The sequence below is a fragment of the Rattus rattus genome, chromosome 12 (assembly GCF_011064425.1).
Source record: "Rattus rattus isolate New Zealand chromosome 12, Rrattus_CSIRO_v1, whole genome shotgun sequence".
In the NCBI taxonomy this organism is placed as follows: domain Eukaryota; kingdom Metazoa; phylum Chordata; class Mammalia; order Rodentia; family Muridae; genus Rattus; species Rattus rattus.
The window spans coordinates 4,320,502-4,346,344 of record NC_046165.1 but is presented as its reverse complement, the minus strand read 5'-3'; the positions used below and the strand labels follow the sequence as shown (position 1 = coordinate 4,346,344).

General features: G+C 45.8%; 1 protein-coding gene across 1 annotated transcript; it reads left to right on the top strand.

The window, feature by feature from the left end:
- Positions 1 to 411: 411 nt before the first annotated feature.
- On the top strand, positions 412 to 25,843 carry Rap2a (RAP2A, member of RAS oncogene family). Its single transcript, XM_032917790.1, has 2 exons — positions 412 to 752; positions 24,699 to 25,843. The coding sequence occupies exons 1-2, from the start codon at positions 439 to 441 to the stop codon at positions 24,934 to 24,936; spliced, it is 552 nt and encodes a 183-aa protein (XP_032773681.1). The 5' UTR covers positions 412 to 438; the 3' UTR covers positions 24,937 to 25,843.

Sequence of the window (25,843 nt, the reverse complement as noted above, 5' to 3'; positions counted from 1 at the left end):
GCGAGAGGCGGGCCTTCGTCGATGCCCCGCCCACCAGGCTGGCTCCGCCCCCGGCAGCGCTGCGGCTGGGATCGGGCGCGCGCTCCAGCGCTAGGGAAGCGGCGGCGGCAGCAGCAGCGGCGGCGGGTGCTGGGCGTGGAGGCGCGAGGGCGGGCGGGCGGCATTGCGGGGCCGCGGTTCGGGCGGCCCGGCTCGGGCTCGAGCTCCGTTGCTGCCGGCGCCCTCCAGGCTGCATCGTCCTCCGGCTTGGCCTGCTCACAGGGCCGCGCGCTGCTCCCTCAGTTGTAGCCCGCTGCCGGCGCCCAGGGAGCTGCCGCGGCCGTGAGCCGGCGTGTCCATAAGGGCGGCGGGGCCGCGGGGTCCGGGCGCGGCGCGCGGGCGCAGGTCTATGTCGCGGGCGGCGGCGGCGGCGGCGGCGGCGGCGGCCGCGCAGGGACGATGCGCGAGTACAAAGTGGTGGTGCTGGGCTCGGGCGGGGTAGGCAAATCCGCCCTGACCGTGCAGTTCGTGACCGGCACCTTCATTGAGAAATACGACCCCACCATCGAGGACTTCTACCGCAAGGAGATCGAGGTGGACTCGTCGCCTTCGGTGCTGGAGATCCTGGACACGGCGGGCACCGAGCAGTTCGCGTCCATGCGGGACCTGTACATCAAGAACGGCCAGGGCTTCATCCTGGTCTACAGCCTGGTCAACCAGCAGAGCTTCCAGGATATCAAGCCCATGCGGGACCAGATCATCCGCGTGAAGCGGTGAGCAGAGCGGGGCGCACGGGGGCTCGGTGGCTGCGGCGATCCCGGTCCCTGGCTCGCCCGGGCTACACCACCTCCTTCCGGGGCTCAGACTTGCGGGCTTTGTTTCACAAGTAAAATTGGGCATCCCGTTAACCCCCAGCTCAGCCCTTTGTTTCTAGGACATTGGTAGCGCTCCTTCTGGACCCCAGAGAAAACAAAGTTTCAAACTTGCGAGGAGAGAAGGGATGAGTAGGTGGGCGCTAGGGAAAGGGGAGCTGTCTAAGTGGAGGCACGCCTGTGCAGAGTGAGCGCGCGCTTAAATCCACCCTTCAGAGGTTTGACAGCCAGAATTCGCACGTACATATCTTGTGACAGTGTCAATACTAGTTAAGGGGCCCTTTCTTGTCGCGGAAAAGATTAAATGTTGTCAGGAGGTTGGCAGAAATGAATTAGTGCAAAACTTTAAAGGCACATTGGCAAATAATTCGAAGACCACATAACATTCAGGAGGTTTGGCATATAGAAACACGCTTGTGACATTTACGTTGAAAGAGTGCATTTCTCTTCCTCTCTGAAAAGCTAGCCTTCCCACCCCACCCCTCAAAAAAAAAAAAAAAAAAAAAAAGGAAGGAGGCTATTCTTGGAAACCAAACAGAAGTTTAGTATGAGCTGTGGCTTGTGTATCAGCTAATTTAAAGTTAGTGCAGGGGTTGGGGGAGGGGGGGGAGGGGAGAGCAAACACGCTTTTTCTTGATGTAAACTGTTCAAAGAATGCATTTTGCATGTGGCAGTAACCTGAATGCTTTCAGTGTTTGTTTTCTCTTAAGTTGATGCCATGTATTTTTACCCTCAACCTTTTAAATATCGAAGTCTAACATGTTATTACAGAATTTTGGCAAGATTTTCTAGTTCTTCTTTACTGATAACGTTCTTTTCTGGTCCTTATAAACTAGTACTGCTGAGGGTCTTCCAAAATTATTCTACTTGTAGCTACATTGGAAGTCACCATTGAAGGTTTAAGTAGAAACAATCACATTTATCAGTCATTTGGGGTTTACACACTTCAGAGCTCAGAGCAAGTTATTTGTATTCAGGGAATACTCAAAATTTCCTTGCAAGTGGTGGGTCTTTAACCCTGTACAGAGACCAAAGGAAATGTCCTCTCCTCAGTTCCTTCTCCCAGATACTTGAGTGTTCATGTTAACTGCTCCAGCTGCCCCTCCTTCACACCCTAATTCGTGTCAGCTCATCTGTGCAGGAACCAGCATGCTGAGGTCCCCAACGGGGTGGGCCACACCATGTTGCAGCTTCTGGTGAATTTGTGTAGCTCCTCTCTCGGTTATAATAATGGCTACTTTGTTTACTAGAGCAGTTTGTTGATACTTCAACCCGGGACAACAGACTAAGATTCCACTCACCCAGACTCACTAGTTGCAGCTCTTGATATAAGAAGGGCAGTAATGGGCTGAGTGGAGTTGAGCAGCATTTTTATGTGGGGTAAATGTTGTGTCATAAGAGCCTCTTGGGCCCTTTTTTTTTTTTTTTTTTTTTGAGACAGATTCTCTATGTTGACCTGACTGTCCTGGAACTCACCACGCAGAGCAGGCAGACCTGGAATCCACGGAGATTCTCCTGCCTCTGCCAATGGAGTGCTGGCATAAAAGGGCCCAGTCCAGCTTGGACACTATAGTACAGTGTATACAACATACTCAGACCTGAAGTGGGGGGCACTTGACTCCTCTCAGGTGTAAAGCACAGCTCTCACGTTAGTGCATTTTCTACTCTTGGGAGGACCAGTTCCCTAACTAGCCAGTTGCTTTAGGAAGTACCCAGTACTTCTGTCTTCTGCTCATGGTGTGCCAGCTGTCTGCTTTACATGTGACATATAAGAGTGTGGGGGTGGGCATTTAAAGTGCCAGGGTGCGGTTGGTATAACTGAAATGCTGTGGCTTGATACCTCACCCATGACCTGATATAGAGAACTGATAAAGAGAACTTTTAAGATTTCTGAATCCACATAGCCTCTTCTACACAGGTCTGCCTTTCAGCTAATGATACATTTCTTCAACCAACTAACTATAAAATATTACCATTTTAACAAGCCACTCAGTATTAAACGTATTCAGATACTTTGCTGTGCTGGATCTTCGAAGTCCGTTATGACTAAACATTATCTAAGTGCTTTGTTGCCATGGGTACCATCGTAGACTCTGTGGGTTTTAGATGTATGTGGTTTAAGGAGATGCTTGCTTATTTTATAGGCCTGGGTTTCCTTTTCTGTGAAAGCTTCCCCTCCCAGTGTCATGAGGATGACATGTTGCCACGCGTACGGGGGTGCACATGCAGTCATTGCTGTACAGAAACAGCGGAAGTCCTTTCTATCACTCTTTGGGTGTGTCGCCCTGACCTCTGTTGGTTTTACCTGTGACATATGATTACAGTTTTAGAGGAAATAATTCATATTTGTAATCACAGTTCGAAATTTCTTGCCTGTTACAGTGAGGTGGAAGAGCAATATAAATTAGTCCTAGGTTTGGTTTTGTCAAATAGCTTCCCGTGTGGGAGATCTTATGGGGGGAAAGGCATGGAAATGAACACGTGACACACATGGCAACAGACATGGGGCTTCTCACTGGATTAATACATTCTAGAATGTTTCGCTTAAAAAATTAGTTAAAATGGGCCCTTGTCTTCTTTTGAGTTAGGTATGTGTACATACATGCATTCATGTGTGTCCATTCATGTCGAGGCCAAAGGTTGACGTGTGTCTTATTCATTTGCTCTGAACCTCATTTTTTAAAAACATTTTTCATTATTGTGTCTATGTGTGTGGAGGCCATGACGCGTGTACTGTGATACACACGTGAAGGTCAGAGGGCAACTTGACCATCCCCCGTGTGGGTTCTGGGAGGAGACTCACTGTGACAGGCACTTCTGCCCACTGAGCCATTGTCTTTGTCACTGGTGTATTGTTATGAAGAGACACCATGATAGAGGCATTTAAAAGAAAGCATTTAGTTGGGGACTTGCTTGCTGATTCGAACACTTATCCATTATCATCACAGTGGGGAGCATGGTGACAGGCGTAGCATCGGAGAAATAGTTGAGACCTACAACCTCATCCACAGGTAGAGAGGCAGCCAGGACCTGGCATGGGCTTTGGAAACCTCAAAGCCCAGTGATACACTTCCTCCATCAAGACCACACCTCCTAATCCTGCTGATCCTTCTCAAATAGTGGGACTCCCTAAGCATTCAAATTTATGAGCCCAGGAAGCCATCCTTTTTCAAACCAACACATTTTTAAAATATGTATTTATTTTTATTTTATGTGTATGAATCTTTGCCTACAAATACACATGTATACCGCACATACCATGAAGGTGAGAAGAAGACGAGAGGCCTCCAGGGAACTGTAGGTATAGTACAATGCCATGTTGGGGCTGGGACCCAAACTCAGTTCTGCTGCAAGTGCTCTTAACCCCTGACCCCTCTCCTGAGCATGCTACCTTAGTTTTTGAGAGACTCTCTTACTGAGCATGCTTGATTTGGTGGGACAGCAAGCCCAGGGATGCCCCCATTTCTCCCTTCTCAAATACTGGTTTACAGATGCCCTGCTGGGCCTTTTACTTAGGCTCTAGGGCCCTGGCTTAGGTCCTGATGCATAGATGGAAAGCACTTCTCCATTCCTGTTCTCCCCTCTCCCTCCTCCCTCTCTTTCTCTCTCTCTCTCTCTCTCTCTCTCTCTCTCTCTCTCTCTCTCACTCTCTCTCTTTCTCTCTCTCACACACACACAGAATGCTAAGCACTTATATTTAGAATCCTTACTGATTTCATAATCTTACCTTCTTACCTGTTTCAGGGTTAGTGGTGGTCCTGACTTGATACCGTTCCGTTCCAGGATAAAGCTCATATGAACTTTAAGTGCTCATGCTCTTTTCCCCCTTCTGCCTCCCACTGCTGGCCATGCAGATGCACCTCCCCACCAGCATCCCCACGTTCTTTTTAACTTCTGTCTCTCTCTGGCTTCTCCTGCCTTGGAACCTGTTGTCTTTCTGCAGAGTTAATTCCTACTCATTTCTTCACCCATACTTGAAAGATGTCCCCAACTTAGAGAAGCCCTTTTTCTCTTACCAAACTGAATGAATTCCCTTAACTGTCTTCACACCTGACTCCCACTCAGCCACAGAACAGCCCGGAGGCAGGCACCCTGTTCTTCCCTTTGCTGTTGTGGTATAGTTACATGGGTTTTGCTGGGATGGTTTGCAAGCATTCTTACTGAGCTCTACGCCCAGGTGGCAAACAGCCCACAGGAAACAACAACAACAAAAACTATGGCAACAGAGTAATCTTCAGAAAGGAAAGCATTTGGACTCAGTTTCCACAGTCATCTTAGTGTTTCAAGTTGATTTTGCAGAGGGAGGAGATACTTTTGTGCAAGAGTGCCTCCAATTAGGTCATCGAGGAAGAGGTCAGAGGTCAGGTGAAGAGTAAAGTCAGAGAAGATGTCCTCTGGCAGGAGGAATTGGCATGGGAAGTGCACAAGGTAGGTTCTGAGTAAAGAGACCAAGACAAGTAAACTAGAGACTTACACAGACGTGGGCAGGGAGAGGGTGGTGGTGGGAGCCAGGGGGAGGTAACATACTTTAAAACTTAACAACAGAAGGTTAGTTAGCCCTATTATAGAAATAGGAACAGAGATGAGATGGTCAATGGCATAATGGTGATGGAGACTGTTTTATGAAGAAAGGTGGTCTTAAGCAGTATAACTTAGTATCTGTATGATATATAAAGACTGAGCTAGCAGTCTGGAGCAGTGTAACTTAGTATGTGTATGGTAAACAGAGGCTGAGCTAGGCTTGAGCAGTGTAACTTAGTATCTATATGATATACAGAGACTGAGCTAGGCTTGAGCAGTGTAACTTAGTATCTGTATGGTATATAGAGACTGAGCTAGGCTTGAGCAGTGTAACTTAGTATCTGTATGGTATACAGAGACTGAGCTAGGCTTGAGCAGTGTAGCTTGGTATGTATATGATCTATAGAGACTGAGCTAGCAGGCTGACTAGAGAAAGGGGGCAGGGCTGTAAGGTTGTCAGAAATGGAGTCATCAAGCTGTGGGAGAGGGAAAGGTCAAAGGTGCCCTTCACATTTGAACACGGGTGAGTGAGATTAGAGTGGAGTAACAGGAGGCACTGCTTCAGCTCAGACAATAACCATTCAAATAACTGTGTCTGATAATTAGAATATTTGGAAAGGCCTTGAAGGTCAGGTTCTGTGTGAATGTAAGAAGTCAGCATCATCTGCAGAGCTCAGATTGAGAATGGCCGGCCCCTGCTGTGTAGAGTGCACTAGCATAGATGTGGCTGGGAATAGAAATTAGAAACAAACATGCGTAGTCAAGGACAGGGCTGGGGAGTCACAGGGCAAACAATGAAGACTGCATACATTGTGCTAAACACAAGCCACAAAGCCACTAAGACTGGAGACAGGCTGTTCAGGCCTTCACAGTAGCCAACATTGAATCCAAAGTGAGGCTCTCAAGGTAAAGAGCCTAATGGTTGTGAGTCACTTTTAAAAATTAATGACTCTGTGTCATGAAATGTTGGTCACTAAATCCTGTCAGTCAAAGACAGAAGAACTAAACATAGGAAAAGATCAATGGGAAATGTTGATCTGCTTAAACACAAAACTCAAGAACTGTAAGGAATGTGGTTAGGGAATAGAGTATTAGCATTAAACACCTCAGCGATATGAAAGGACACACTGCTACCTACAGAAATGAGGAGAGGGTTCTGGGTCCTGTATCCTCCATTAGAGGAACTGGGGAGTTACAAACGTAACGTACTTTAAAATACTTCTCAGACAGTTCGCCCATTGAAAGCTCAGTTCTCCTTGATCTCACTGTCTGGGGTTCCCCACAAACTGGTAGACCATCATCACCTGACTGTCACCAGACCGCCACAGTGTCCAAGCCCTCCATCTCCTCCCTTGTCGTTTTTTGCAGGATCCAAATACTTAAGTGTATCTCCTTAGCAGGCCTTTTAAGTGTCTGACACTGTCATTAACTAGAGACACCATGCTGTATTCCCTCCGTAGGATTCGAGGCGTCACATAATAAACGTTTTAAGATTGGTTTTGCTCACTGTGTTCCAAAGGTGGTTTGGTGGTTGGTTGTTTCCTCTTTCTTCTTGAAAGGGAAACTTGTTTTCTTCCGAATTGTAAAATTGTAACATAATGTCACTATTATGATACAAAAGGGTTTTTTTTGTTTTTTTGTTTTTTGGGTTTTTTTGGTTTTTTTTTTTGGCTCTCTTAGGATTGGAATCTTTAAACTTAATTAACATTAAGAAAGATCAGAGGGACTGGTAATGTTTGAAAATAGCCCAACCAACAGGAGAGCCGGCAGTAATAACACTTGGGTGATTTAATGGCCATGGACCTCTAGGAGATTACATAGCACATTAGAGTGAAGGATAGTTCACATTTATGCATGTTTCTAAGCAAGGACTGTTACACAAAACCATGCACCTTATACTTGATCTTCAAGACTGTTGTTGTTGTTGTTGTTGTTGTTGTTGTTGTTGTTGTTATGCACAACTTTTCTGCAGTCCTCTATGCAGATCCTGTGCCCTAGGGAAGAAAGTGTAAGTCCACGCTAGGGTTCGAAGCCGTGTTTTGATTCCTCTGTAAATGTGATTCTCTATTCTTATCTTCTGATTTCTTGTGTGTTTGTGTTTTCCAGGATAATGATGTACAAGCTATAAATACTCTGTTTGGAAAACTATTGGAGTTTGACTATGAGAACACCAGACTTTACAGCAAGATTTAAAACTTACTGAGAGGGCAGTTATAAAGGTAAAGTCTGGGCAGGAAGTACAGGCAAATGCCCACTGTACAGTACGGGCCATACTCAGTCCCAGCACCCACTGGGAGAGCTGGGTGTGGTTGTACATGCTTGTAAACCAAGCAGAAACAGATGGGTCACTGGGACTTCCTCACAAGCCAGCCCAGCTGAGTCAGTAAGTTCATTATCTCAACAGTCAGGAATAAAATAATAGCACCTGAGTCAGATAGGCTCTCAGGATCAAGTCTAAGGATTTTGTGTTTCTACAGGAATTTTTTTAAGACAGGATTTTTTTTTTTTTTTCCCTGTCCTGGAGCTCACTATGTAGACTAGGCTGTCCTGGACCTCACAGGAATCCATTTACCTCTTCCTCCCAAGTGCTGAGATTAAAGGTGTATGCCACCATGCCCCACCTTTTAGTGGCATTTTTGTAGTATACAGAAATATATAATATTAAAGTATGCAAATTAAACACAAACGTATCTGTAACATTTAAAGAACTTGAAGCTATTTGAGACTAGTCACTATAATTTTATAATGGTATGTGGTGAACCCTGAATTGCTTAGCTTTGTACTTCTGTCTTGTTTTTAGCTTTGCACTTTTAAAAGATGGAGATCTCTTTGGAACCAGAAGGCCTAATTTTCCAACAGTGTCACCTTTATTCCAGCGGCGTGGCCACTCTAATAGGAAGCAAACAGCCTGAATGTTTGAAGTTAGTTTTATCAGTCATTCATATGTTCCTCCTCTAACCCTTCCCAGGTGTACCCCAATTCCTACACTCAACTTCGTGTCCTTTTTAAAAACAACAACAACAACAACAAGTCTTTTGAAACCAGTCTGTGCTGCCTGAATGTTCTAGGATGTGTGGTTTTCCACTGGAGCATAGTTAACCTAGGGAAAACTGTCTCTCCCACTCCTGGCAGCTAACAGTTGCAGGGGTTCCAGTTAGGGGGCGGGACTGGGCCAGCCTCCTTGTCTGCGTTTGGGATTTGCTGTGCCTTAGGTTTGCACAGGTTCTGTGCGCTCTGTCCCAGCTTCTATGAATGAGCTCATAGGCACAGCTACTCTACAGCTTCCAGAGGACAAGCACTGTGTCTTTATAATCTGCCACCACCTTTGGCCCTAACACACTTCTGCCTCCTCTTTCTGCAGTGACCCCTGAGGCAAGGGAGGGGGGCAGTGGTGCTGGTGGTGGTGGTGGAGGAGGAGGAGGAATATTTATTCCCTTAAAGGCTGAAAATTCTTCAGTGTCTTACTCGCAGCGCCTCAGCCAGCCATGGGCCTCTGCGAGCCATTTACTGCCTTGGGAGGTGCACCGATCTGTGGGCACAGCACTAAGTCACTCGTCATAGGTTTAATCCCATACCCGTCCAGCAGCACAGCAGCAGGTACTCCTGTAGGGTCTATGACCTGTCTCTCTATAGATTCTTGGCACCATGATGGTGCCAGGAAAAGGATTCATCTTGTGGAGTGGGACTTACATGCAATCAGAAACATCTCAGTGTCACAGCAGTGGGTGTGGCTTGTTGGGTGGTCACTGCTGTGGCTCACAGGGTTCATAGCTGGGTGAGATTGGGGGTTACTTTTCTCTTCTGGTAGTCTGCACATCACCTTCCAGCATCATGAAAGCTAGCCAGTAGGAACGAAGCTTCCAGGCCGTGCCAGCTTGCTTTTACCATGTTCTATAGCTCAAGGGTACAGTGTCGCAGTGTTAAGGTCTCAGCCCAGTGCTAGAGGGTAAGCAAGACCAGTGGCAGTATCTCGTAGTGTTTCCTGGTCAGTGAGACTTCACTAGCCCACATCTAAAAGAAAGAATTCGCGCCTGGCCCTGGGCTTTTAGTCAGTCAGCCTCTGGTGTCCCGTGGGCACCGTTGCTCCTATAATCCAGTCTAGTTTTAAATGATCTTCCATTTAACTAGTAGGTTATTAGTAAAAGAGGGTGTTTGGAAGCATGTGAGTTAGAGTGGGGTTATGGTATGTTTTATTAAGGTCATGGTTTTGGGAAATCCCGCCACATGTCAGGACTGGAAATTTGATGCAGCTAAATGCTGAATGCTGAAGTTGTGTCCTAGCTCACGTGTTGCTAAAGAGTGTTTGTGAGAACACGGTTTAAAGCAGACTGATTGCCACCAGCTAAGTAAGCATACCCAAGTTGTCCATTCTTGTCTATAATGTTGAAAGAGTCACTGGATTGCACAGGTGGATTGTGGGTTTTTATTATTATTATTATTACTATTATTATTATTATTATCATCATCATCATCATCATCATCATTATTATTTTAGGATACATTTATGATATAAAGACATACCAAAATGGTATTTTGAGGAGAAATACAATGACTTTATGACTTTTATATGGTTAAGACTCTGGAGGTAATGAAAACACTGTCTGTTTACTTCCCTTAGTCCATTCAGGAATTGCTTTCACAATTTCTTTTTTTTTTTTTTTTTTTGGTTCTTTTTTTTTTTTTTTTTTTTTTTTGAGCTGGGATCGAACAGGGCCTTTACGCTTCCTAGGCAAGCGCTCTACCACTAAATCCCAACCCCTTGCTTTCAATTTCTTACCCAGGGCCCATCCACTGTCTCCTTTGAGCAGGACAGACACACAGGGCTGAACCCGTGAGCATTTAATCTCGCTGTGTTGCTTGTGTTGTTTCTGGTTCATTCCTCACCAAAGTGCTCTCATCATACATGATTTGAAGACGACTGCCTTAGATAACTTTACTCCAGGAATGTTAGCTGGAACTGTCTAATGCTTTGGGACAGTTCTCTCCTGGTTTTCCTACTTCCCTACCTTGATACCTTATTTAAGGGTGAGAGGGAGAGTTGGTGTTTAGTCGTGTAATCTTGTTCATATAGTGAGGAAAGATAACCCCCTGCCTGTTCCAGACCTAAAGCAGAACAAGGCATATTGTACAGGATGAGCAGCTACACCTAAAATTCTACCTGAAACCAGAAATATTCCCCACCCTACACCCCAGCCCGATGCCTCAGTGCAAAGACTCCCATACCTGACTTCACATGACACAGCTACACGACAGCTGCTGTGTAAATTGGTTGGGGACAGTATGTCTAAGATGTACTTAAGGAATTTCATGTCTAGACATGGGTCCCATCCACAAGATACTGCAACCCTCCCCAAATCTACAGCCTGAAGTGTGTCTGGTCCGTGTGTTTCAGAGTAGAGGTATTCAGCCTGTAGTTGGTGCTCAGACCTAATCGTGTGACGGCAGAACTGTCTGTCCACACCTACATCGAGTGGCTGGGTCAGTTGGGAGGGTCAGCTGCACTGGTTCAGCAAACAGGTAAAAAGGCCATGGTTGCTGATACCATCAAATCACTCAGTAAAACCGCCCAGGAGGAGCAGTCTAAGCCTCCGCTTGACACATTTACTTTAAGAGCCGAATGGAAATTCTGTATCATATTAATAATACTAATACTTTTTTCCTTACCAGATGTCTTTATGGCTCCCAGTAAATGAAATATTGTTTTCCTCTGTAATTGGTCATTATTTTATTATAGATTCTAAATATGCCCATCTTCCAGTTTTCAATGAATGCCTCAAGTAGTCTGTATAATTCTCAAATATGACATCTTATTGTGCATAGTGACCGTACCTTTTCATATACATGACACAGTGAGTGCTGCTGTGGTTAAAACTGAACTTCAGCTCTTACTGGTTGTTCAGCCTTCTCTCTATTTAAATTTCCGCATCTGCAATGTGGATAGGATAAATAACTAAAATAATGAGCATAAAACCACTCTTTATATAACAGTCCCAAAATACCAATAACAAAGTTTCAAGGAAAATCACAGAAAAGAGGATGTGACCCGGCCTCAGTTTCTGGGGAACTGTCTAGGCGCACCATGGAGCGAATGCAGATCCACGGTGCCATGGCCTGCTCTCTGTCTCAGCCTTACAGGCCCTGTGATGGGACGACGTACACTGTAGGCCTCTGTGCTTTGAGTTCTGGGTCTTTGCCTGACCCTTGCAAACTTAACTCTGGTGACAAAGACATTTTAGCTGAAAAGAAATTGTAGCAGCCTGTATTATATGTGTTTTAATTATAAAAAAGATACATAAAAATAATCACCATAAAATACTAGTGTTTGCTAAGTAACATTTCTCCTCCTGAGAGGTTGGAGATGATAGTGGATCTTTTCATGAATGCCAAGAGCACTGCATGGTAACAATAACTTTAACACTCATGGCTGGTTATATATAGTAAAGTGTTGACAGATTTTTCTTAATAAACCAATCCCAGAAAAAGTTTTATCTGACTTTGTATAAAAATCATCACTGTCAATATCACATAGCACGACTTAAGCCACCTCACTTGCATAGCATGCCCAGGGCAGTATGCAGGATAAATACAGGGTACTCTCTTTAGCTGATGTGCGGAAATGTACCGTCAATGAATATGTATTTGACAATTCCACCTTGTACAGAAGCTCAGACTCTGAAACACTTGATCTTCAGGTTTCAAAGTATCTTCCACCAGAAAAATTGCTTTTATCAGGCCAGCTTTCTTGGTAAATGTTTTTGCTCATTCTGACTCATTAAAGTTCAACAAATGGACTGTAGGAGTAATAATTATGTTTACTTTGGTAAACGCCTTAGTCCATTGGAGCTGCTATAACAAAATATCCCAGCCCTGGTGATTTGTAAACAATAAAAATAAATTGCCCACAGTTCTGGAGGCTAGAAAATCCAAAATCAGGGTGCCGGAACATTCCGTGTCTGGTAAGGGCCTGCTCTCTGATGCCTCCTCTTGCACATCTTCATGAAACTGGCAGAGAGAAAGCGAATGTCCCTTTTCTAATGTCGCTAGCATCGCCTCTTCCCGGGGGCAGCCACTCACCCCTTAAAGTCCCTCGAATCTTTGTTCTCACTGTGGGGATGGAGTTAGGCTCAACATTCAGAGCATAATGCATGGTCACTGTTTATATCCAAGATGAAATTTCCTTCTCCTCCCAGTGACCCCTGTTTTCTTACACTGTTCACTTTTCCGGCATTGACAACCAACGGTTTAACCCAACCTAAGCCATCAGTAAGCAGTAAGCCTGGTTAGTAAACTCAAGGGCGAGGTGTCCATTGTTAAGACCCGTAGTTACCTATATGCGTGCCTGAAGGCTCGCTAGAGTCACATGATACACACATGAAAGCCCACAGCATTAACTAACAAGGGCGTACATGCTTGAGAGCTAACTAGGAAATCACCCAGACTTCGTGTTTGAAGTTTCGCTTCGTTTTCAGGAGCAAGGGCTGAGAGGATTCTCAGTGACTTTCCACTCAGCCTTTGCATAGTAACGTTGATATAGAAGGCGTGGTTCTGGTAGTCTGGCACTGACTAGAGCTGGAGCTCTGTTATTATTCCGAAAGGATGTGTGAGGACCTTGCTGGGCTGAGCTGCTGCTGCAGGGCTCTGCTAGGGGAGCCTCCAGCTGGACTCAGGGGCTAAGCAAGTGTGCTGTGATCCCACTCAGCAGCCACATCACCCCAACAGCAGCCAGGGTTGCTGGTGTCCCCATCCCTGTCTGACAGATCAGTATCTTGGTAGTGACAGGCAGATAGCGTTTACTTCTGAGGCTACCCAAGCACACCGTCAGTGAAGGGCATGACAAGGAAGGAGGGTTCTTCCATTGCTCTCAGCGGCAGGCACGTCCTTTGAATAAGCACTACTGGAGGATCTGTCCCCTTCCCACAGGTGACAACATGTCTGCTTCCCTGGGCTCTTGAGGCTTATACCTACTGTGCTGCACAGTCCTCTCCATCTCAGAAGCACCCAGTCTGGGTGATAGATTCATGCACACATAGATGCATGCACCCGCGGTTGCCCCTGACCTGACCTCAGGCTCTGCTCTGCACATCCAGATGAGTTCAGGCCCTTGTGACGTGAGGTAGCCTCTGACGTGGCCAGCCTCCATACTGCAATTGTTCGTTAATCCTCATGAGTTAGAGATGTGTTCAGTTTCAGAAGGACATTTTGGTTTTGACCAGATCAAGTAGACTAGACTAAAGATGGCTGCAGACTCATTAATACGCTTTCGATTAAGAAATAACGTTTATTATTCTTCCTTTTGAGTCTGGGCTGGAGTACACAGAAGTGGTGCTCAGCCGGATAGGGGCCCATTATAAATGGTCTAGGTGCTTCAGCTTGGTTCCTAGGCCCCCTGGGAAGCCCATTGCTCCTTCTGGGAACTCATGTGGAGAGCCTGCCACTACAGGGAAGAGGGTTTCTCTTCCCACCATTCTTACCAGTGTGACTGTCCCACCCACCTTAGCCGAACACGTCCGAATGACCCCATTTAATGTGTTGTCGGACAAGAAACTTTCTCTGGAGTGCTGCCCAAATCACGATCAACGATGTGAAGTCTAGTAAGCCGGTTACGTGAAACCACGAAGCTTAGGGTAGGATTTGGCTTTTGGCCTTGCTTATTTGTTTTTCTTTTTAAACATTTAAAAACACATTTAAATGTCAATTTAACATTTTTAATTAACTATGTTAATTAAACATATTTAAATGTTTAAAAACAGCTGTCCCTTTAAAAGTGTTGACTGAAGATGAGTGAGTGATATATGAAGGAGTGGACTAACCTGAGCTCTTTAAGGTGGCCCCACCCCTGCCATCTGGAGTTTACCTAGTGTCTATGGTTGCTCAGGCAGGACTGTCATTTGAAGATCATACTTAATCTTATTAAGATCATTCCATTTTAGAGACTGGAGAGATGGCTCGGCAGGTGTTGCTTTTACAGGGGACCTGAGTTCAGTTCCCAGGACTCATAATAGACAACTCTCAGCTTCCTGTAACTCCAGATCTAAGAGACCTGACACTGTTTTCTGGCCTCTCTGTGTACCTACGTTCACAGGCGCATAACCCCCACATAGGCTCTGGCTGCTCTTCCAAAGGACCCAGGTTCAAGTCCCAGCACCCACGTGGCAGCTCACAACTGTCTCAATTCCAGTCCAGAGTATCTGACACCCTCGCACCGACATACATGGAGGCAGAACACCCGTGCGAATAAAAACATATCTTTAATTAATGGATTTTTAAAGGGATATCAAGCACGCTGAAGCTGAGTATCCATAGGAACATCTGTGTGTGTGTAAATCTCCATGTTTGCTTCGTGCCATCTAGTGTACCTCTTGTGTCTGCTGTTCATGAACACAGCAGGTACCCACTGTCTAACTTAAGTTAACGGGATGTTAATAAGAAAGCTTCTTCCGTGTATTTGCTGTTATTCCGGTTCCACCCTGATATCTAGCACCGTGGAATATGGGGCGGGGGGAACAAAATATATTAAAAAAAAACAAAAACCAGCAAAAGCTAGTTGAGCGTATGAACATAAGTCCCTTTGGATCGTTCCATGCTCGGTTTTGACCATTCCCCCCGCTCCCCCAAATCTCAGGGACCCTCAAGAAGTCAAGCAGTTGCTGCAAGACTCAATAAAGCCAGCAGCGTTCTAGGGAGTGCACACCCAGAAAGACTGTCTGTTAACATTGTCCTCGTGGCATGTCTGTTACCCAAAGCAGCATGAACTTCATGAGGAAACTTCTAACGTGAAGTCCATCACCCCACCATTACTCTCTCGGTGCCTGTAAGCATCCGGTAGCATTCCAGAGGCGGGTGGGCAGAGCTGTGGTTCAGACAGTGCCGCTGCCCACGGCTCTTGGTGGGAAATGACTGCTGGCTTACGGCTTTAATGACAGCTAATACTGCGCAGAACTGGGGAGCTGCTTCTTTTCTTTCGTGTCCCGATTGTCTTACCATGACGTCAGAGACGTAGTTCATACCCTGTGACAGCAGTGTGCCGTGAGAAAGAGATGCTTTGATAAGGAAAAATACTTGTTTGTGGAAGATACTAGATGGTCAGTTTGCATAGATTAAAAGGAATATTGTCTCTTATGTTTCTAACTCCTTTCCACAGCAATTAATGACTTTTAGACTAAATTAGATTTTGTCATACTTGGGCCAGGGAGTGTAAGCCAGAGACAGGAGGGAAGATACCTAGCAACAGGGTGGGTGTATTTTTATAGCTCTGTCACTCCAGTTAAGAGTCTAGAACTGCCTTGCTAACAGATGGTTTGAAGGAACCTAGAGACCAATAGTTAGCTTCCCTGTAGTATTTTACATCATCCATAACACTCGAATGGATAACTCGGGTGAATTGCCGGGTGCAGAGTCCGGCTTAGACCAAGCCTTCAGACGCTGGTTGTTAGTAGCACGGTCGCTCTCATCACTGTTAACATTATACACTGATACTTCTGTTTCACAGGCCGAGAGAGAGCCCTGGGTTCAGAGGGCAGGCAGCACATCCAAGGGAACGAACGCCTTTGCAGCCCTCTAATTGCAAACCCATGTCTCTGCCTTGTGCCCGCCCTCTGTCTCAGTTTTAACTTATGGCCAACCTTGACTGTTAGCCTTTATGCCGGGCTCCACAGAGCCGCCATACATTGTTGTAGGATAGTAGGGATGGGGAGTGGCCCATAAAAGCAGTGTTGTAATTACCATGGACTTGGTGTAGACGGGAGGAAGAGGTGTGAGAAGTAGATTAGGCCAGGTAGAGATGAGAGCCCAGGAGTGAGTGGTGTTAGAGATGAAGGGTTTGAGCATGTGAAAATAGCAGGATGCGTTTTCTCCCAGCCAGCAATCCCTGCTCAGCCTGTCCCCATAACCACCGCTCCTCTGGGCCGGCTGTTACAGACCCTCACATCCTGTCCCAGAGACCTCCAGCCTTGGCTTACCACCCACCCTGTCATGCCCCGAGTGGTCTCCTGTAACTCTGCATGTGGTTCTCACATGCGTGTTGGCTCAGCCAGCGCTGTCACATATCAGCCATTTGCCATTCTCTGCTTGCTACTCTGCCCTGGCAGTGTGGTAGAGTAATCAGCCTCACCTCCCCCTTCACTCACAGTTTTTTTTTTTTTTTTCTTTTCCCATTGTTCACCTGTTCCTTTTCCTGCTTCAAACCTAACAATCTATTTTCACAACCTGAGCAGTCAGTCTCATGAGAGTGGACCAGGCCGACCTACTGTGGTGTATGGCTGTTTTCATTTCTGTCAGAACCTTTGTTTTATAGAAATGAGAACTGTTGAAATCTGGCATTTTTGCTTGTTTGATTTCTGGGTGTCTGGAGGTAAGATCTCACTCTAGATCAAGCTGACCTTGAACTCGTGGTGGTCCTCTTTCCTCAGCCTCCCCAGGGCTAAGGTTAAAGGCATGAGCTGTCACATCTCGTGACTGCTTTGGCTTTAAATTGTTCTTGGTGGTAGTGATGGGGGATCTGGTGATTAGTGATTTAGAGGAGAGAAATATATTAAAGTCTTTTCATGAGAATAAAAGTGTTCTCCCAGATAAACGCTCCTTTGCTCATAATCCCTAATGCCTTAACTCTTCATGGTTCCACGCATCTTTAAACTCGTCTTATTTAGGGGCAACTTTAACAAAGGTGTTCTTTCTGACATGGGGCAGAAAGGCATGCACTCTGGTATAATGGAGACACAGTTGCTCCCATTCCAGCAGGTATCTCGGTCTGGTCAAATCCAACAGTTAGCCTGCTTTTAACTGTAGATCTCAAATCTAACACTTACTAAAGGTGAAATGCACGTGTTATATTTCAGCACCATGTCTGACTCTGGCCAACCGCTGTGTCCTACCTCAGTGTGTGTGTGTGTGTGTGTGTGTGTGTGTGTGTGTGTGTGTGTGTGTTGTGTCTGTGTGTGTGTCTGTGTATGTGTGTGTGTGTGTATCTCTCTGTGTGGATGTGTGTATATCTGTGTGTGTGCGTATCTGTGTGTGTGTGTTTGGTGTGTCTGTATATCTGTGCATGTGGTGTGTCTGTGTGTGTATGTGTGTGGTGTGTCTGTGTGTGTGTGGTCTGTGTGTGTATGTGTGTATATGTGTGTATATGTGTGTGATGTGTCTGTGTGTATATGTGTGTGTACAGTATATCTGCATGTGGTGTGTCTATGTATGTATTGTGTGGTGTGTCTGTGTGTATATATGTGTATGTGTGTGGTGTGTCTGTGTGTGTCTGTGTGTGGTGTGTCTGTGTGTCTGTGTGTGTCTGTGTGTGGTGTGTCTGTGTGTATATGTGTGTATGTGTGTGGTGTGTCTGTGTGTATCTGTATGTATGTGTGTGATGTGTCTGTGTGTATATGTGTGTGTGTACAGTATATCTGCATGTGGTGTGTCTATGTATGTATGTGTGTGGTGTGTCTGTGTGTATATATGTGTATGTGTGTGGTGTGTCTGTGTGTATATATGTGTATGGTGTATCTGTGTGTGTGTGTGTGTGTGTGTGTATGTGTGTGGTGTGTCTGTATGTATCTGTGTGTGTGTGATGTGTCTGTGTGTATCTGTGTGTGGTGTGTCTGTGTTTATATATGTGTATGGTGTACCTGTGTTTATATATGTGTATGGTGTACCTGTGTGTGATGTGTCTGTGTGTCTGTGTGTATCTGTGTATGTGATGTGTCTGTGTGTATCTCTGTGTGTGTGTTGCTTTTAGCAGAGTCATCCGGTTTGATTCTGGTTTCCCACTCAGTTCTGATGACAAGGCTTCCGGCTGGTACTTGCAAACATCTCACAGACATCTCCTCATAGATTCACATTCCTGGTGTGAATTATCTTCATTTCTAATGACAAAGGGCCAGATTGAATGCAATCATAGCTACATTTTACCAAAAAAAAAATATTTTTGGGTTTTTGGTTTTTTTTTGAGAGAGAGGGTTTCTCTGTACAGCCCTGGCCATCCTAGATCTCACTCTTTAGACCAGGTTGGCCTCGAACTCTGCCTGCCTGTGCCTGCCAAGTGCTGGGATTACAGGTGTGCACCACCACCCTCTTTTCATTTCTCCTCTTCATGTTGGTTTTGAAGGACTGCAACATCTTGGGTCTCCTAAAGATTTGTGGTGCAGTTTGTAGATGTGATCGTAAGGAAACTTCCAGAACTAGTGTCATTTTTATGTTGGCATTTCTATGGCTGTTCTCTAATGCTGGCCTTCCCTATTCAAGGATACCAATTCAGCAACATAGCAGTGGAATTTAACATTGATTGGCAGGATTCAGCTAAATAAGAAACTGTCAACCTAATTATGCATGTTATATTATTGGAACACCATTCCCCACGTGTATGTGTGTGTGTGTGTCTGTCTGTCTGTCCATCCTCCGTTCATCCTGAAGGTTGTTTGCTTTCCTGTTTGAATGAGAACTTTAATTATTTTACCAACTTTCTTGCTTCTGACTATTTTTACTGAGGTCTAACGTTCATTCAGTGGAGTAACACACCTTATCCCTAGCTAGATGCATGGGCTGAAGGAATCCTGAAGGGCAGCCCTGCGGCTCGCAGCCCCTCCCTCGTGCTGAAGTCCTGTGTTTCTCCTCAGGGACTCCTAAGCTGAGGTCTTGGCACTCAGCATCTTTGGGTTCCTGTGAACTTACATGGCAGACCACAGAGATTCCTTCCACACCCTGCAGACCACAGAGCCTGTTCTCCTGGCCAGAAGCAGGGCGTTTCTCTCAGAGTTTTAGCTTTCTGCCCTGCACAGGGTTCTCACAAAACAACTAGATAAAAAGAGACGGGAAGAACTGGAAACCTCCCACTCCCTTTGGCCCTCTTCCTGATTCTTTTACTTAGAAAAACAGTTGAGTATTTGTTTTCTGTATCTTGCTGAATTTTTCCTGGGCTTTTGTTACCTTGGCCTTGTCATGGTGCTGGGGTGGCTTTTTATGTTGAAAATGCCTTCGAGCTTCTTCCCACCACTGGAGTGTACCATGTCAACCCTCGCAATTTCTGTGAACAAAGGTGATGCTTAGGTAAATTGCATGGAGTCCTAGACAGCTCTAAACACTCTTAGTGTCATCTTGTTTATGTTACATCGCACCTCTCAACATACAAGTTCAGTGTGCACTCAATCCCTCAAGAGTCAGAGCAAAGGACTGAGGAAGAGGGAAAGCCATTAGAGTGCTGGGGATGGGGAGGCAGCTGAGACCAAATGAGCTTAGAGGAGGTGTGCTCCTTGCTTAGCTGCCCTCCTCCCAGCACAGTGCTGGACAAGCACAGCCTCAGGCCTGGGGGTGGCCTACCCTTAACACTCAGCAGTGTGAGCGCTGGTATAAATCCCAGCCGTCCACTGGAAATTGTGTGTGCAGCCACACATCAGTTTGGTGAACTAACCAATGGGTTTTGCTAGTTCAAAGGCTTTAAAAAGAAAAGAAAAGCATACATAGGGGTTTTTAAAATATACAGTTTATGTACCTTTTGGTTCTGAAATTACACTTATAAGTACAGTCATCAGATTGCTGATTATGTTTGCCCAAAAGTGACACTAGTGACAAAAGAGTAAATTATGATACAGTTTTAGGAGATACACATACATACATACACACATACATACATACATATATACATACATGCATGCATACATGCATACATACAGGCATGCATACACACACATGCATGCATACATGTATACATACATACATGTGATACATGTGAATATATGCGTATCATATCTATGCATCTGCCTGTAAAGTGTAATACTGTTTGGCCATTATGATGTGCTGTCATTTATTGAAATGGATAACTCCATAATATTAACCAAAAACAAACTACTAAATGGTATGATCTCTTTGTATGAAAAGGTGTGCTTCTGTTAATATATATGAGCAGGAAAAGTCTGGAAGTTCATATACCAAAACAATTATGGTGCTCCTTCTCACAAGTAAGATTAAGAGTCCGCCAGTCTCAGTACCCACCCCCATGTCCCTCCCCCTCCCTTCCTCCCTCCCTTTTTCCTACTTAAATATTGGAGGGAATTTGCGTTTGTTTGTTTGTTTGTTTAAATGTTGATGCCTTGTTTGATTTGAGCAAAGAAGTGAGGAAGAAAACCTGTTTCCATTTTGCAACAAGAAAAGTTCCTTCCTCTTGAAACAGAAGTTAGGACCTGTGAAGGGGAGTGAATGCAGACATCACAGGTCTGAACACAGCAGACTTTTAAACTCTAAATTCTTTCTTTTCTCCATTTTTTTAATTATATAGTTTATGTATTTATATTTCAAATGTTATCCCCTTCCCTGGTTCCTCCCATCCCACCTCTCCCTGCTTCTATGAGGATGCTACCCCATCCACCCACCTACTCCAACCTCCCTGCCCTGAAATTCCCCTACACTGGGGCATCGAGCCTTCACAGGACCAAGGGCTTCTCCTCCCATTGATACCCAACAAGGCCATCTTCTGCTACATATGTGGCTGGAGCCATGGGTCCCTCCATGTGTACTCTTTGGATGGTGGTTTAGTCCCTGGGAGCTCTGGGGGTCTGGTTGGTTGGTATTGTTGCTCTTCCTATGGGGTTGCAAATCCCCTCAGCTCTGAATTCTTAACACTCATATTTAGCGAGCAGACAGAAGGACAGTTCTATAGAATGAACTCTAGCATGAGTTCTGTGTCATGGAAGGTGTCCAGAACACTGCAGAGACATCTGACAAGGGCGGCCTCAAAGTGGTAGACTTGTGAGTATTTGCCATTTGCCTTAGGCCCTCTTAGGATAGGAGATTTTGATATTTTAACACTGGGAAGAAAGTTGAACGAGGGAACTAAGAAAAGCCTTTCTGGTTCTCCTCTGAACTCAAAGAGAATTTTTATTCCAACCAGCTTATGGCCAAGAAGAGCCTGACAAAATCCCAATGAGACACGCCCTTCTCTTAAAGTGCTACAGTATAATATCCTCAAAAGGAGATTAGCGGGACTAACCGGGGAGGTTGACTGCAGAGGTCTCGTTACCGTTTACCTCGATGAGTGTGTGAAGAGAAGAGAGCCTTTGTTTTAGACTTGCTGCAATGAAGTCGTAGGTGGTAAGGATACAGTGGTGTTTGAGTCAGCACTGCCGACGAGTCTGGTGGTTCCTCACATCTCTGAAGCTCAGAGTTGGTGTGCAGAGTTTGTGTGTGTATAGATGCATTACGTATGTGCAGATACATGTGATACCACAGATTCAGATTCAGTAGCTCTGGAACAGGGTCCAGGAACCAGTACTTAACTTCTCAAGTGCTTTCAATGGCCGACCAGGCGTAGACATTCCTAGAACCTAGTGTAGGTAAACACACGTATTAGGACAGTTATGAAGCAAAACCAGCCTATTGATGAGCACAGTCAGTGCTTCCAAGCCATCGGTGTTTACAGAGCTGCTGCACTGAGAAGCCCATCCGCATTCTACAGCTAAGCAGTGCTCTGTGCAATCCATTAAGCACAGCTGCTTACAAGAGCCAGTTTTATTTATTCACACACTATATAATCACACTCATGAATATAACAAAAGCATGTAAATTCATGTTAATAAGACAAACATCTCCCACAGTCTACCAACAAACTAATCGTCCACCTTCTGATCCCGGCTACGGCATCCCCTTCACGATGCAGGTTAACAGGGGTTCAGGAACTTGGTATTTATTCTCAACTTCTTCCCAAATGGTGTCCTCCGAGAAAGGAGAAATGAAGAAAACCCGCAGGGCTGTGTTGAGAATCAAACATGAGTAGTTGCTGCCACCTACTCACAAAGTGTGTGGCCCTCCAAATAATGCCAGCTGCTCCAAGTGCCGGCGTCTGATGAGGTCACTTCCAGCACCCCCTCCGTCCCTGAGTGACCTGCACTGCAAGCCTGAGCAGGGATGTGGGGGAGGGGCGTACAGGTGGACCCCACAAGCCATGTGCTCTCCCTGGAACTGACAGGCACAGACCTACAAGCTCTTGACACCCAGTTCATATCTCGCTTCCCCTGATACTTCTGTGGCAGATTCCTAACGCCTTGACTTAATTAACGTTATATGACACCTCCCCAGTGAAGCCTGTGCCACCCTTCCTACGATGGTGCCTGTGCCCCCAGCATGCTCCCTGGCCTTCCTCTTCTGTCTCTAATAAACCTTAACTTACTTATCTTTATCGTTAATACCCATTTCCTCTGCTAGGCTCAGGTCAGCATGAGGGCAGCCATCTTTGTTGTGTATCCTAAGTGGGCGCAGCAGTGTGTAGGACGTAGTAGGCTCTTATAGATGTTGATCGATGGATGACAGAGTCTATGGTCCAAGGTTCTACTGCCTACTCTCACTATTCCACTGCTACTACACCGTAGGCCTTTGATCAGTGCAGCCCATGGCACCCACGGAGTTAAAGCCTCCCGCACACTGTGTGTAGAAGGTATCGCTCCTCACCTCTCGGTGCATCCTTCCCACTTGGGTGAGTCAGAATGCACTCTCAGGAGCTGCTCTGGTCCCACAGGACTGACTCCACCCCTCAGGTGCACTTTGATAGCTCTGCTAAAGATCAGCCTTCCATGTGTTCCTACAGCAGTGCTAAGCACTCATCCATTAAATGTTGATTGTGGTTTGGGCCACCATGTCTGATGTGATTTTTAACCTTCGGGTTTAAGAGTGCTTTAGACGCAGTCCCACAAGCAGGCACCTGAAAGACTGTAACATACTAAGTCCCCATGACTAGCTGAGTTGATCCTGAGGCTAACGTCTCAGTCTGGTTGGGGAGTTGTGTCGCGTATCGCCACAGCTGTACACAGAGCACTGTGCTGTGCTCCCTCCGCATGGGGCTTCCCCTCTTTCCATGTCTTCTCATCCGAGTCCCAAGGGCATCCAGGTCCCTGCAGGTCTTACCTTCTCGTGTAGGACTCTGTCTCCCAGCCCCTCCCGCTAGTGTTAGCATCTTCTATAAGGCCCAGCATTCTGAGATTACATCTCTGCTTGTCCTGTCAGGCAGTGTGAGGCTACTTCACGCCATTGCTTTGGCTCCCTCCTCCTAGTTCCACCTCACAAGCCTGATCCCTTCCTTGGCACGGCTTGCTTCTCCTCGGCAGGTCTCTCCATCTCTTGATGATTTCTGATTTCCTAACACTGTCTTTGGCAAGCTGTGGTCTTACATAAGTGTGACGGCAGGAGCGGGTGGGCCCGTCCTGCGCTGCTGGATCTGGATTTCCTGCACTGTCTCCTCCGGCTTTGACAGCATCTTTGTTGCATTGAGTGGGAGCATCGAGCTCCACGTTACCGACTGAGCTCAGACCAGATATCAGGAAATGCTGTGCTCTATCCTGCAGCCTCTCCTAGGCAAGGGTGAAAGCCAAGCCTCCATCCACACCATGGTTTATAGTTTTTCCCACCACCCCAAACTCTAGCGTTAACCCTCACAGAGGCATTGGTTTGCTCTCTTGCCAAAGGAAACCCCAAGTATCCATTGGGGATGTACTTGGCTTTAGGGTAAGTAGGGAGAACCATCTCAACAGAACAATGAAATTGTACAGATATTACGTGGGGGAGTGTACCCAGTATCCTGTGTCCTAAATATGCTGTAGTTGAATCCTTAAATTGTAAAAAAATAAATCAGTAACTTTTCCTTTCAGCTGGCTGATTCCGTGTGGACAGAGTGTATTTGATTCTTTTCATCCTGATCAATCTCACTGTAGTTTCGGCTGTTGTTGTTGTTGTTGTTGTTGTTGTTGTTCATCCTGACTAATCTCACTGTAGTTTCGGCTGTTGTTGTTGTTATTGTTGTTGTTCATCCTGATTAATCTCACTGTAGTTTCGGCTGTTGTTGTTGTTATTGTTGTTGTTCATCCTGATTAATCTCACTGTAGTTTCGGCTGCTGTTGTTGTTGTTGTTGTTGTTGTTGTTGTTGTTTTCAGAAGCTATTTAGAACATGGTTTGTTTTGTATTCTTATAGAATATAGTAAACCTGTTACAGGTAACAATTATGTTACCAGCAATGCTAATGACTGCATGACTGGCTAAAACTTTGAGTGTGCGTCTCACAGAACAGACGACATTTAAATGAAGAGAAGTCAGTCTGAGATGCTAAGAGTAATTCCCCAAGTATATCTGGAAAGGACGCATAATTGGTTTTAAAGGATCCATAATTGATTAATTGAAAACATCGTTTGAAAAGCCCACTCACGATCCCTTCTGAGAGCAATTTCGCAATGCCCTAGGTAGACACCAAGCCAACTGGAGCACGTAGTTTTTAATGCGGCCAAAGAGATCGTTTACTAGAGAGAAAAAGAGAGACTCTGTTTCCCCTGCTTACTAACCGCTACAATGCATGTGTGTTCTTTCAGGTATGAGAAAGTGCCAGTCATCCTGGTCGGAAACAAAGTGGACCTGGAGAGTGAGAGAGAAGTGTCCTCCAACGAAGGCCGTGCCTTGGCCGAAGAGTGGGGCTGCCCCTTTATGGAGACTTCTGCTAAGAGTAAAACAATGGTGGATGAACTCTTTGCTGAAATTGTGAGGCAGATGAACTATGCAGCTCAGCCTGACAAAGATGACCCATGTTGTTCTGCCTGTAATATACAATAGCATCTGAACATGGCCGTCCCAGACAGGACTCATCTAGGCTCGTAGGCAACAGTGACCTTGTCTACTGCATTGCAGTTTGTAGGATGGGTGGTGTGTGAGTCCACGGTGCACTGCAGCCGGATGGCCAGCTGACGCCTCTGAGTACCTGTGGGTGCCCCCGTGACTACAGTCTCCACCTCTGTCCTCAGTCCTCTGTACGTCTGCAACCTGAAGGCACCACGGCGAAGCTACAGGGTGACCGCATTTGATAGGATGATGGTGTTGCCGTTGAGGTGACAGAAGCCACTGTTGTGTAAACTAAAAATCATCATGAGAAAGAAACCAGAAGAATTCCTATGATCACTAACAAAATATTTTGTTGTCTTAAAAAAAAATTAAAGGAGAAATATTTTCCTACAAGAGTACTGAAGTCAGGAATGGATGGAGCTTCTAGCCAGTTTATTCTATCCAGTGAAACAGCATTGCAGGGAGACTCCGCCTAGCTGACACGTCTCTAGTTTTCGAATTGATGCCTAATCGTAGATGTTACCCTACTTCGTGACATGAAACTCACTCACATATCAATCCTCAGCAGAGTAAAATCCTCAGAGCACGGCTGTGTGAGAACCCAGTCTGGCTTTAGAATTTGTTGAATCACCTGCTCTGCCACAGAAAATCGTCTCTCACGAGGGCTTACGAGAATCGAACGGCACACCCGCCCTCTGTTCCCGGAGCAGGGATGGTCTTTATTTACTGAACAAGAAAAGCACCTGAGGTGGCCCAGCCTTACTAAGGAGCCTTGTAGCAGATTCACCATCGCAGAAGGGAAATGAAGCCATGTCACATCCACATGCTCCCCCCTGCAGACACCCCACGGGACAGTGCAAGCATCCGGCTTTGTGTGTGAGTGAGTGTGTGAGTGTGTGTG